We start from the raw sequence: 12,974 nt of genomic DNA, 5'->3' as shown, positions 1-12,974 counted from the left end.
CGGACCGCCCTCAGCCCTAACAAAGTAGATGCAGGGTAGATACCAACTTCTCAGAATCCCATGTAGGCAAAACTTGCATCTCATCATGATGCCTCACCATCGCCGTCGCCAACCTGTACTGCAGTGTCTAACTGTCCATCTAATCCGAGCAAGGATCTTCAGAGTACTTTTCTACTCGAAGACTTAAACTCTCCAAGAGAGGAAAAAGGGAAAATAAAAAAAAATCAAAGTGTTTCTCCTTCCAAATTTCTCACATTCCAGGCTGCCCCCAATCCCAACGTCTTGCGCCTTCGTTATAGCATGTACTACTTACTTTCAGTCGACTGGATGGTAAGTAGTGTAGCCGCAAGTAAACAAACGCGCGCGGTAAAGAGCGGTTAGGATCCCCTATTTGGTAAGTGCAATTACCGGACGGCGTTTAGATCCCGGCCGTCTGTTACTGTTGTTAGTCAAGCGAAAAGCGGTGATTGGCTGAATGGTTCGCTGCTTAACAAGATGGCGGGTTAGAATTCCATATGCATACTCCTACATGAAGTTGGAGGACTCCCAGCCAGTGATGTTCAATCTGGTATTCGCGGCCTGTCTGATGCGCTTGAAAGGGCTGTAACTTTGTAAGTGGCCCCCAGATGTCCGATATATTTTTAAGCTGTGGTTAGTTAGGTCAGGGCGCCGGGCCAGATACGGTACCTGATCCGACCAACCAGGGATCCACCCGGCGCCGGCCCCGCCCCGCTCCTGCATGTTAGCGCCGATGTCATGTCCGGGGCCCGGTCTGCCGAGTCAGTCGAGGTCGGACCCGTGTTTCGTTTTGCGCTTTTGAGATGGCATACTTGGTTGGTGTCGCTCGAGTAAAAGTAGGTGATACCCAGTGTATCGTGCCTAATACCACAAACCGAATTTAGATCGGTGTATCTTTAGGTACCTACCTACCTATGTATAATGTCTTGCTCGATGATGCTACTTCGTGTGCGATATCGTCGATGCAAGCATTTCGTAGTAATGTAGCTTCCAAAAATTTCACAGGCATATAAATGAGAGGCATAGCCGACTGAAATTATAGTCGGAGATTAGTACGTAGTGCTGGTGTTACCACACCCGTTGAGGACCTTGGCAACTTTGGGCTTGACATGTCGCATCGCATCGTGATGATCTCGGTCAGGAGCGGCCGTCAAATGGGAGAGACACCAGACGCGTTCAGGCGATTATCGCGATGGTGTGAAGCAAATCTCGCGTCGGGACTGGAACCTTGAGAACCTCGGTACGTACAAGGGGAGATGGGTGGTTGCGCCGGTGTGTGCGGTAACACGGCTGCACGTCATAAGCCACGCGGAGAAACCCTGGAGCAACCACCTTTAATTTCCTAGTTCCCCTGTTGCAACCATTAATTTGTGGTTTAGTGCTACGCAACCCCAACGATTCCTCCAGAGAGTTGGACAAGATTTGATTCGCCCTGGGAGAGTTCGCATGTGAAAGTAGGTGATCCTTGAGGGAGATCGTTGGTGATCGAGGCCTGAAAGTCCTGACTCTCTTCTCGTTTGGTCTGTGGCTTGTCGAAAAACTGAATCCATCCCACCGTCTCCAAGATTCCCTTGCGACGCCGAGGTTGGCATTACAGCCGCTGCCGAATGTGTCGATTTCTTCTTGCTCACGATAACCCATTCGAAACAAGCCCGGAGACTCCGACATCCAACTTCTAGTGTACACCCTCAGGGCTGTATATCCCGTGTGTAGCACTTGGTATCATGGCTTCGTGTGCTAAACGCCTCCACAAGTAACGATGAGTCGATTGCATCTTCCAGAAAGTTATGATGGTCAGGTGTATGTGTGCCTCGGCAGGGCAGATTTCCGATTGCTTACTTTCAGCCTGATGATTCCACATGTGGCCATCGTCAGTGTTGTTGAGCCTCCGTGAGGTATGACGCATCATCAGCCATCAGATGGGGCTTGATCGTCGCCTTCCGCCTCTAACCGCATGTCGATCAGCGTCAATCAGGGTCTCAAGCAAATTCAGGGACTGGAGGACCGAGAGGCAAAGATTGCGCATGCAACCCGTATTTGTCGTATTCGAAGCAAAAACTTTTCCGATGGCTACCAGCTTCTCAAGGAGTCAAGGCATCGCCCGAGTTTCGCTTCCCAAGCGACCACCGAAAGTTGACTAGCTCAGCCACAACCTCTCACCTGTCATTTTCTTGGATGACAAGCCTCTTTTGAAGATGATTGGCTGCCATGTCCAACTGTAGTCTCTTGACAAGAGGAGAAAAGAGCAGGGCCCCTCAAGCCATGGTAGTATCGGCCAATCAACACCTTGGGCGGCAGTTACACGGCTCTTGCCTCTGACATTGGTAAATGAGGCAGACGAGCGGATGGATACGTTTGACGCTGCGATTGCTTTAACATCGTGAACCGTTATACGGGATCTTCGGAAGAAGAATACATTTTCCTTTCTGGTGCGGGTTTGCCTTCCTGGGGCTCGCTTGGCGTGACTTGGCGGGGAGGAGGCGTCATTCATTTGAAGTCGGCAACTGCTCATAGGACCGCCGCTCCAACTGAATGACAATTCCACTTGTGTGGTTGCCCCTTCTGGTATTATCCCTCGCGCAATCCCTGACATCAAGACATGACGGGAACTGAAGATTGAGGTTCGGTGTCAGATATGCATAGTACCTGAACGATCATCAAATCATTACCACTCAGGCACGCCAGGGCGATCAATGAAGAGTAGGTGATGCCCTTGACGTCTTATCGGCCCGCAGATGAGCCATGGTATGAATGCATCAACATTGAGTCGTTTATTGAGTCCATTCCGTTCAGCCACGCGTCCCAGCTGTCCCGAAACCATCGGGTGGTGAAGCCACATTAATGCAAGTCTCAGGGGCATCTGCAACTGGAATGGAGGATGAATGATTATGGAACATGCCGTTGCCGCATGGGCTATCATTCGTATTCGATCGCCGGTTGCCGACTGATTCAAGATGTCAAAACGTGGCTAATCCGGAGGCATCGTTGGCGTTTGTGTGGATGAGCTGTATTGCAGTCGGGCCTTGAACAGGCTCTGCCAGGATCATGGATGACGCCAACACTAACGGCGCAGGATCGCATCGTTTGCAAGCGACAACGGGCGCGAAGTGGAAAATAGGACTTGGGATAGGTAGCTCATTACCAGCCAAGCCGATGTGCAAGTTGTCGGCCACGGACGCGGGACCGGCGCTACCGAGGCCGGCGGGACCCACCCGGAGCGGGTCTAGGTATCTAGTGTAAACTCTCGACGTGGGGTGCCAACCTACTGCGTATGTATCAGGGTTCATCGGCACAACAGCCTCGTCTTTTGGTTTTGTCGTTGAAGCTGGGGTCCTCGGCAGTCGGAAAGACCACTTTTTTAATATCATGTGGACGGATGATGGGTTTGGGTTGAGACGAGAGCTACTGCGCAGATTGAACGCTGGTTGCAGTGTTTCGTTTACCCCTCGCTTCAGACCTCAGGGGTACCGTGGCCGGCATTCCATATCTGCTCCGGAGGCCTACCTAGTCTTGATCACCATTGTGACCGGACGAAGAGAGTCCGGCTCGGGTGTGTTTGGACGCTGTTCGTTTCGTTTCACCGGGACGCAGTAATGGTTGCAGTGATGGCGTGCAGGGCTCCATTCTAGGGGACATGACGGAACAGTGTCTCCCGAAGTGCGTGTAGAAGCTGGGGAAAGCAGAACGGCATCCCTGTGTCAAGAAGCCCCTGGGTAGTGCCCAAGTTGAGTGATACATACATATGGGTGCTGTTTTGCACTTTTGCACATCATGGCCATGACATTGTGATGTTGAGACTTGGTGTGGAGGGACGTTGGCCGTGTCAGGTGCCGGAGTTTGTTGAAGCCATTTCGAGTTCACGACCATGAAGCATGGCTTGATACGTGGCTTGCAACATGGACGACGGGGTGGATTGTCTGCCGCTGATTGGGTCGGGTGATCATCTGCTGGAGTGCGTTGTCAAGCCGAGTTTTGAATCCTATCAACTTCCTGGTCTGTCTAAACAAGGGATTGTCGAGTGGAGGAGGAGGAGGAGGAGGAGGAGGAGGAGGAGGGATCCTCAATGACGGTCTCCTCGATGGCGGGACACCAACAGGCCTACCTACAGCACTATACCCTAGACCCGAACCCTAAGGGACCCGACAAGTGCCCTGGCCTGCAAAGCACGGGCCCCATGACTGCCTGACTGAGTGACTGATCTCATGCTTTTCTCAACCTTCTCGTTCTTTGTCAGTTTGGGCGACGCTGACTCCTCCTCTTCTTCTCCGCTCTCCAACCACCACTATCGATTTCAGTTATGGACATGCATGCATCATCAAGTTCCGTCGACGCCTCGCTTTTGGAAATGATGATAATCGCAGGTGCAATGCAGTCCAATTGATTGCGCCCGTCGGTCGCGGTTACCGGCACGGACTGGTCTCGTACAGTACTGTAGCTGGCCCGACTCTCACTGCTCCGACTGGCAGACCATCCATCGGAAGGAGTCTGGCAGTACACTACATAGAGTAGACCGCTTTCGGCCAAAGCTTGAACCCCTCGTCTGTTTCATGTCTGGACATCGGGCTCCAGACCCGGCCAATGGCATCCATGGCTTCCAATCAAAGCCCATTGTCCGCCGAACATCTGTCGAACTCTCAACCACTCATCCAGATCCTATGGGACGATCCAGGAGCCGAGGGCATGGGGCATGGACATGGACATGGGAACCTGCAAATCCAGAGCCTTTCAAAACGACATGGGCGGAAACGGACAGAAGGGCAAAGATGGGATTCCCAAAGGATCCAGATATCCAAGAACGGCAAGACATTGAGCACGTCGACGCGTGTTGATTGTGACTCGATCGACACTCGACCTTGAAGCAAAGTGCAAGATAGGGATGGACGGCCAAGGCGTGCCTTCCATGGAAACATCGTTTCAATACCAAATTGCTGCCGCTTACAAGGGCTGCAGATATTGGGAGTTACAGACTGGACCTTTGCACGACCTGCGACAATATCCTCCCTTGGCCGTATGAACTGGAATGGCCAATTGGGATATATCAAAAGTTCGCAATCTTTATCTTCCCTTGATGCCATGTCACCTACAGAACGGCGTCGATAAAGGTGCATCACCATCCATGATTCTTGCTGCCCTTTCCACCACATGTCAGGTCGCTAACATTTCGACTCTTGACCTGATTCAGAGACCCTCATTGGACTACATTCAACCATCAAGTGTTTGTTATTTTGGGGATACCCTGTCCTTCTCTATCTTTGTCTGTACCACGTCGTCCTCCAAGCCAAAACATCGAACACGCTACGAACTCGTACAAGTTCAACCCCGCTGAAACCCCTGGCCCGCTTCGCCTCAGAAGTTGCCGCCGCACCCAGAGCCTCCGAGAGCGAATCAGACAGCGCCGACGTGTGGCACTGGGCGACTGCTCGAACAAGGCAATTCTGGCAGAGAAACGCCGTCAGCACTCGACTCTACAACCGCCGCGCTGTACACATTAGCGCGCGACTGTTCCATTGCAGTGGCAGTCCGTCGCCCAGAATAAACTGGCACTTTTCAGGGTCGGGTCGGTCAAACGACGTACATATTAATTCAAACAGCGTCCCGTCGTCGAAGAAGTAAACATCACCACCGCTCTCCAAAGCACCAACCAACACCAACACCGCAAGCGTTGACGCCTGCCTTTCCTTTTCAGTCGCATCAACAACCGGGTATCCACAACGACAACCTATAGACAACTCGCCTGCAGGATCAGGATTTCCACTCATAATAACTCACATACACCGGTTACCGTGTCTTTGACGATTCGCTATCGAAGCCAATTTAGTAGTGCTGGTCACTTTTACAACCGACGTCCAAACACTCCACCCATTGCCGGGACCAAACATCAGTTCATTCCGAACATCACAAAGTCAAGCTGCCTCCCCAGGCCCACCGCCGACACCGACCCCAAACCCAACCCAAAACTTAACATCAAACTCTGCAAAAAAAGAGAGTTGTGTTCAGGTGAGTCGCATCGCAATACCACATACAACTGCATCCAGCCGGGACTGCCTTTTCCCGAGGTATCCATTTCAGCAGCTCTGGCATGGTCCCACACCGAGCCGACGGCGTTGTCCGCTCACAAGTGCCCTGAATCTTGCCTTCGAGACAGCTGTCTTGGGTGATTGGTTGCATTAACAAGACTAACCAGCCAGACAGGGATCTCCAGTGCCCAAGTTCGCCCCCGGCCACTGCCAACCCACTCCCGTAACCCATCGTGACTTGTGCAGCATTCCAGCCAGGCCCGTTCACGCCTGGAACCACGCTGATCTCACCCCCCTCTCGGCCCATCCTTGACACCCTACACGCCCCCACTGCGACTGCGTCCGATTCAGTGGGCCACCCACCACCACCTTGCTCTCACGGTTGAGAATCACGGCACCACACCAGCTCACGCATCCCCCTTGCCGGTAGTGTACCGCACGCCCTGTCCACCTGGGCTCACCTCCTGGGAACGCCTGCTCAGCCTCGTGTAGTGTACTTTGCTTCTCGTTTTTGCACGTCACCCCCCGGGCCCCTTCTGACGAACAGCCACCGAGACACGCAACAAAAAGTGGAAAAGCCCAAGGTCTAGAAAGCCCACTCAGAAGCCTCCAGCAGTGACCCATCGCTACCCGACCCTACGACACTACATATTTACTAAGCTCATTACCCCAACTTTTTCTCCCTTTTTCATACATAGTGCCTCATCCCGCCCGCATAAGCTTCGCCGCACGTCAACCTTCACCTTGGTCCCACACCCTTTTCCCATTTCTTGTTATATCATCACCAGGGTGACCGTCCTCGTCAACATTCCCTACCACCACAACTCCTCTTGTTGACATTCCGTCATCAGCATTTTTTTTTTTCATCCTTCTCAACCCACATCAACACAATCTTACAATGGGTCTACCATCATCAACAAGCATGAGCCTCAACGAGCTTAATGCAAAGGCTCTCGACAACTTTGTCTACAGCAAGGTCGACAGGGACATGATCAGGTTTTTGGCTACCGCCGCCAGCGAGGTTATCCAATGCGATCCCACCATGATGCCATCACCAACAGTCGCGGCCACTTCTGGAAGGGAACAGCAACCCACGGCGCCACCCAAGGTTGTCAAGTGTGAAGATGGCGGACTACCTACCCTCGAGGCCTTCATCAGCCAGCTTGTCGTCAGCTCCAACGTCCAGGTTCCCACTCTCATGTCGACTCTGGTCTACCTCAGACGTCTAAAGTCCCGCCTTCAACCCAATGCCAAGGGCCTCCGCTGCACCACCCATCGCATCTTCCTCGCTGCCCTCATCTTGGCCGCCAAGTATCTCAACGACAGCAGTCCCAAGAACAAGCACTGGGCCAGCTACACCAACATGTCGAGCTCCGCCTACAACTTTGGCTTTAGCCGCACCGAGGTCAACCTAATGGAGAAGCAGCTCCTCTGCCTGTTGGATTGGGAACTGCGCATTACCGAGGAGGATCTCTACCGCGAGCTGGACTACTTCCTGGCCCCCATCCGCCGTGATTACGAGGTCCGTCATGCCCGTCGCATGCGCGAGAAGGCCGAGAAGCGCCAGCGCCAGTTGGAGGAGGAGGCCTGGGTCCAGGTTGCCGCTGCCGCCGCCGCCGCCCAGCACATCCAGCAGCAGCAACAGCAACAGCCTACTTACATCTCTCCTCCCTCATCCCGCGGCAGCTCCCGCTCGCGCAACGGTTACGCCTCTCGCGACACCTCGCCACCCGGTCTTTCCAGCTCCGCATCTTCCTACACCAGCTCCACCAGCCGCTCGACAACCCCCGATAGCGAACTGGATCTTCCTCACTCTTACGTTGCCATCAACGGCGACGACTACTACCAGTCTGCTGCTATCCCACCTTGCGTACCGGAGAAGGATGCCGCGGCCGTGTACTTCAGCAACACGCGCGGCGCTGCCGTCTCCGCCGCCGGTACCAAGCGGGGTGTTCTCCCCTATGAGATTACGGCTGAGGACCTAGATGATTCCAGCAGGGTGAAGCGCATGCGCGGCATGCTTGGGCGTGTGTTTGGCGCTAACGCTGACCGGAACGTTATTCCGGTCAGGTAAATTTCCTGACCTGTTTGATTAATCAAGGTCAAGTTTTGCTTTTTATGTTTTTCTACTTGTCTCATCATCATCACCACTCCTCATTACTCCATGCATTGCATCCAAATGCATTGATTGCATTCATAACGGCGTTTTATCACTTTTTGGGAAAGGGTGGCAATCGTTTGCCTTAGAGACCTGTCTTTTTTTTTTTTTACACACCAAAAAGCGAGGTGTTCATTGGCTGGCGAAGTTCTACATCAGCATCATTGTCATCATCATCATTATCATCATCATCGCAGCATTTTCATACAGGGGTGGGCTGGTGATCGTATCGTCTGATTTTTTTGTTCTTGCTTTATCTTTCGTTGGGCATATACTACTGTCATCTGTCATGTCTCCTACTAATGACGGGAACGAATGGGTTTTTGGGTGGGAGTACGAGAGCATTACCGGGATATGGATGGATGGGTTATATGATGAGAATATCGTATGATGATGGACGATGAAAGAAAGGACGGGTCTTCCAGCATCAAGAAACTGCCGGAATCTTTTACTACATAAAACCAACCAAACAAAGAAATGGAATGTCATTCACACTTGCTCCCCAAAAGAAGGGCAGCATGGGGATGATTCAAACAATCTTTCTGACTTTCTCCGCCAAATCGGCTTTCACTTGTGACTGTTCTTGCTTGCGAATAAGAGATCAACTATTCATTTGAGCACGCAATGCGACGAGACTCCATCGCCTCGGTGCTACTCTGCTTTTTCTTTTCTTCTTTTAATCTTCTCAACACGTGGTCGTGTTCTCGACACGACAACCATTATGCGAATAACCAGGTTCGTCCTTGGTGATGGCGGTCCTTCTGGCTAATCCAACCGATGCAGTTACGAAAGCCCCATAAAAACTGTGGAACCCTCGTGTAGGATGGAGTAGTGTACACTATGTACACATGCAACTCCAACAGCAATGTTGGGGGATGGAAAGCCGGGAAGTTGTGGAGTATCTACATAGTGTAGTGTAGTGTAGATGGCACATGCTGACTGACACATTTGGATACATCATATGCATGGCAAAGGGGGACGGATGTGATGGGAATGTGGAAAAAGGGAATGAATGAATGTGCTAGTGTAAATGCGGAATGTGCTCCCGTTCCTGATCGTCGTCGAGGTGTCAGTCAGTCATTCAGGTACGGAGATACTTTACGCAGTAGTGTAGTGTAGTCGTGTACGTATCCATCCATCCATCCCTACGAATCTTGGAATTCACGGGCAGGGGGGAGATGGATGCTAAACGCACGTAGATGGATGGAACGGGACGAGATAAGATGGATTGATTGTGTTCGTGGCTTATTGTTTTTGGTGCTGGCAGTGGATGAATAATATCCGGTGATGATGAACTCGTCGCAAGGCAGATCAGATGCACACACACACCCATCGATGATGATGCTACTTTAGGCAGATATAATCCATTTTAGGTTGCAAGTCTTGGGTTTTTTTTTTTTTTTTTTTCACTTGGGGGATTCTAACAATGATTCACGCTGTCAACATCAAAATTCACTTTTGTTGTTCACATTGTCGAGCGGCCGCGTGTTCATACGCTATGCTAATATACATGACGAAATAGAAACTGAAGTTGTTTGGTCCATTGACTAAATCGTCCTATGACTGCGTATGTGTAGGTAGTAAAACACGTTGTATCAAGACATGTCGTGTCATGTCGTAATTGATAATACCGACATAAGCCTACCTAATTTCCGGAAGTCAGACTGGCTCATACTAGTACCACCCCCAACGAAACAACAATGACGCCTCTCATAACAATCCAACATCTAGAATAAGCCATCGTAGCCTATGCGTGCTGTGATGTTACAGTAACAATGATTTATGCACATTCGACACACGCAGTGCATCCCGTTACCGTAGGTACCTAGGCTGACTTCCAATCTCCTCCATCATCTTGTTCATCCTGTTTCATTCATTCCATCAATTTAATGACTCACGACTTTCTCAACACCTTCAACACTTTCAACACTCTCTTTTTCTCCCGCTGCTGTTCCCGACTTTTGCACTTCCACTTTTGGCTTCCCGCTCAAGGCATATTTTCCATATACACAATCATCCATCCGTAATAAGCCAGCCACACTGGTGGTGTGAAACTAGGTAGGTAGTGTACTCACAAAGTCATTCATCACATGGAAGCCATTGCGCCAAGCGGGCAGGCGGGCGGGCGGGATCTCCAACCCCCATGACTGACTGCCTACAAGGTGATTGATGATCATCCGAAACTGGAGGATTCGCGTCCGCAAATTTTCCCGCTGGAAATGGCGATGAAAGGGATGATGAAAAGGGATGAACACGCGTTCATCTCCCATCACGAGAAAAGAAAGAGAAAAAAAGTCGTTTGAAGGAGGCAAATCGCGAATCTCGAATCTCGGCATCCTTGGGACGGGACGGGACCTAGAGGTATTCATTGGGATCCTTGGCAAAGTTGAGGCTGAGCGCTCAGCGGAGTCAGCGCAGAGGGAGCCCAAACAGTACCCACCATAGTATGTAAAGCCTTATCGCAACTGTTATGGTGTAGCGTCCAGTTGGCCGATAAGTTCAGTGTAGTGTAGGTTAGTCCACTAAATGGGAGCCGTTAGGTGGTCCCCGCCCCCGCTGAACCCGACGGCTAAGTACCCCGGTGACGGTCGTTCCTTCCGGGCGGCGGTGGTCTAGTCTTAACAGACGGGCGGTACCTACCCTAGCTAATGCGGTACCGGTGCCGGTGCCGGTTAGTCCGGGGCTTCATTTCCATCATCTAGTCAAGTCTGTTCGGTCGGTCGGTCGATCGGTCGGCCAGGCCGAGGGGTCTTGGGAGTTGGATTCTTTTGGTTTTGAGAGGCGCATTGCATTAGTCTTAACCCCGGGCGGCCGGGATGGGCGGTCGATCCCCGCAGGTCCCGATCCCAGGTCCCTCCCTCCATGCCTCCACGGTCGGGCCGCGCGGGGACTGGGAGGGGGGGCTAGGCCATCAGGGTTCCCCGTTCGTTTGGGACCGAACCCCATTTTAAGCCCCGTTCAGGAGGTGGCATTGCGAAATCCCGTCGTGCTTGCGGGGTGTAGTACTGGACTGACGATAACGGTCTCTCTCGGTCTGGCCCTGAATTTGGGAATTTGGGATTTGGAATTTACCTAGGATTGTCGTGGCCGTTCGTGGCTGTGGTTTCACTATGCACAATACACAATGCATTTCTTTCCATGTTTTGTGGTGATGATGGGAATGGTAACATATGCGTGGCCGAAACGAAGTGGAATCTGCATGACTCGGTGTGTTCTTCCACTTCTTCCATGGAATATGTAACGCCGGCGGGCGTTGGATGTTTACAATGCAAGATTTGTGCATCTGTTGGTCCAGAGTGCGCTCGTAGGATTGTGCATATGTATGTATGTCTATCTAGACTAATTCCTGCTGGATAAGCAGTCTACTTATTCGGCACGGGAAGTTGGAGAAGATTTATTAGAAGGAAGTTGGTCGCCATCCGCAGATGAGGCCCAGCTTCAGCCCTTTCAAACGCCAACCGACCGCCTAGTCTAGCAGCCTGCATTACATACATTCACCACTGCAGCCAGCCGGGTTGGCTGGTGTTGATTACAAGTTGGCTCGTTCGTTGCCTTTCCCAACCTCCCAATCTCCTGGAAATCCTCACAGAGTCAGAAAAAGTTGGAAGTTCCCATGTGAGTGATCATTTCCTTCATGTTGTTGGGGCGATCTTTCAATCGGGAGTTTTCACGTCATTAGTAACAACTGCAGTTCAGTGGTCGACTGGTGACCATATTGTCACTTTTTCCTCCATCAGCTATCTGTCTAGCTAGCTATCTGTCAATCAAATGAACGGCTGACACCAACCATTCATCTTGACCGAGCCACGCCGCAATATCATCACTCCTAGTATTGAAATTGCACTTCAAAGCGCAGAATCAGGATTTCCATGCTAAGTTGGCAGCTGTTGCTGGTTGTCACTCTCCTATGATGGGCTGCTTGCTCCAACTCCTCGTTTGCTTCATTTCATACATGTGTAGGGACCCGGTTGGTGACCCGTCAATCCGTCGATAATAATTGCCGGTTCGCAAACGGCCGAGTATTTTGGTTCAACCAGGCTAAGAATGGATGGATGGATGGTTGGGCAGTTGGGGAACGAGGCTGAGAATTTTTGTAATTTCCGGACTCCGGCCCAACCTTGATCACTGCCATGCATGGTACACGCCCATAGGAGCCTCTGTTATCACCATCCATGGGTACCTCGTGTGTGTGTACGTGTAGCGGCAATGCCATCTTGCGGCTCAGTGTCCTTTATTGTAGTACCCCTCACCATGGGCGTGCGTGGCATTTGGTCTTCCATGGAATTCCCACTATTCGTAAACTACCTTATCGTCATCACATCGAATTCGTAACGCCATACGTGGACAGGGGAGTCAGTAGATAAGTAGACACCAACCCATCGGTTCGCTTGCTTCACCAAAGACGAGTAAAAGCTCCATGTAAAGTCAAAAGTGTACACTACAGTGATAATCTGGTGGGTACGGTAAGTCAGGTACCAAACCTCACGTTAGCCGCTTTTCCAATTTACACGCCGTCCGTTGTTTCGCTGCTGTCGAGTAGAAGAGTAGACCTCCAGTTTCCCGTTTGCCCATACCCGTTACGACGCTGTCATTTCCCATATTTTCCAGTCAACCTCGCACCCGCATCCGCACCCGCATATCCTGTATGACTCCGACGTAAATGCGGCGTGGGCGTGCGCGGCATCGCTTTGATATCGTAAACAAGTTTGCCTAAGGGGCGGAGCAACAACTTTGTCGTCTGTGGTTTTTTTATTTTGGGGGGGGGGGGGGGGGGGGGGGGG

At 51.5% G+C, this 12,974-nt stretch overlaps 4 protein-coding genes across 4 annotated transcripts; 2 read left to right on the top strand and 2 right to left on the bottom strand.

Annotated features, from left to right (window-relative positions):
• Nucleotides 1-1,339: 1,339 nt before the first annotated feature.
• On the bottom strand, nucleotides 1,340-1,681 carry NEUTE1DRAFT_118087 (uncharacterized protein; the record flags this gene model as incomplete). The annotated part of the gene is made up of 1 exon (XM_009855855.1): nucleotides 1,340-1,681. A coding segment is annotated over one exon (318 nt), but the record flags the coding sequence as incomplete, so codon positions are not given.
• Nucleotides 1,682-1,744: 63 nt separating this feature from the next.
• Nucleotides 1,745-1,985, bottom strand: NEUTE1DRAFT_118086 (uncharacterized protein; the record flags this gene model as incomplete). The annotated part of the gene is made up of 1 exon (XM_009855854.1): nucleotides 1,745-1,985. A coding segment is annotated over one exon (183 nt), but the record flags the coding sequence as incomplete, so codon positions are not given.
• A 1,929-nt stretch (nucleotides 1,986-3,914) lies between these two features.
• Nucleotides 3,915-4,204, top strand: NEUTE1DRAFT_140502 (uncharacterized protein; the record flags this gene model as incomplete). The annotated part of the gene is made up of 2 exons (XM_009855853.1): nucleotides 3,915-3,970; nucleotides 4,027-4,204. The coding sequence occupies 2 exons, from the start codon at nucleotides 3,915-3,917 to the stop codon at nucleotides 4,202-4,204; spliced, it is 234 nt and encodes a 77-aa protein (XP_009854155.1).
• A 2,696-nt stretch (nucleotides 4,205-6,900) lies between these two features.
• Nucleotides 6,901-8,246, top strand: NEUTE1DRAFT_118085 (uncharacterized protein; the record flags this gene model as incomplete). Its single annotated transcript, XM_009855852.1, has 1 exon — nucleotides 6,901-8,246. The coding sequence occupies one exon, from the start codon at nucleotides 6,934-6,936 to the stop codon at nucleotides 8,107-8,109; it is 1,176 nt and encodes a 391-aa protein (XP_009854154.1).
• Nucleotides 8,247-12,974: the final 4,728 nt, after the last annotated feature.

Source organism: Neurospora tetrasperma, assembly GCF_000213175.1.
Source record: "Neurospora tetrasperma FGSC 2508 unplaced genomic scaffold NEUTE1scaffold_6, whole genome shotgun sequence".
NCBI lineage: Eukaryota > Fungi > Ascomycota > Sordariomycetes > Sordariales > Sordariaceae > Neurospora > Neurospora tetrasperma.
Note: the sequence above shows the minus strand (reverse complement) of the source record. Positions and strands in the feature narration are given on the sequence as shown.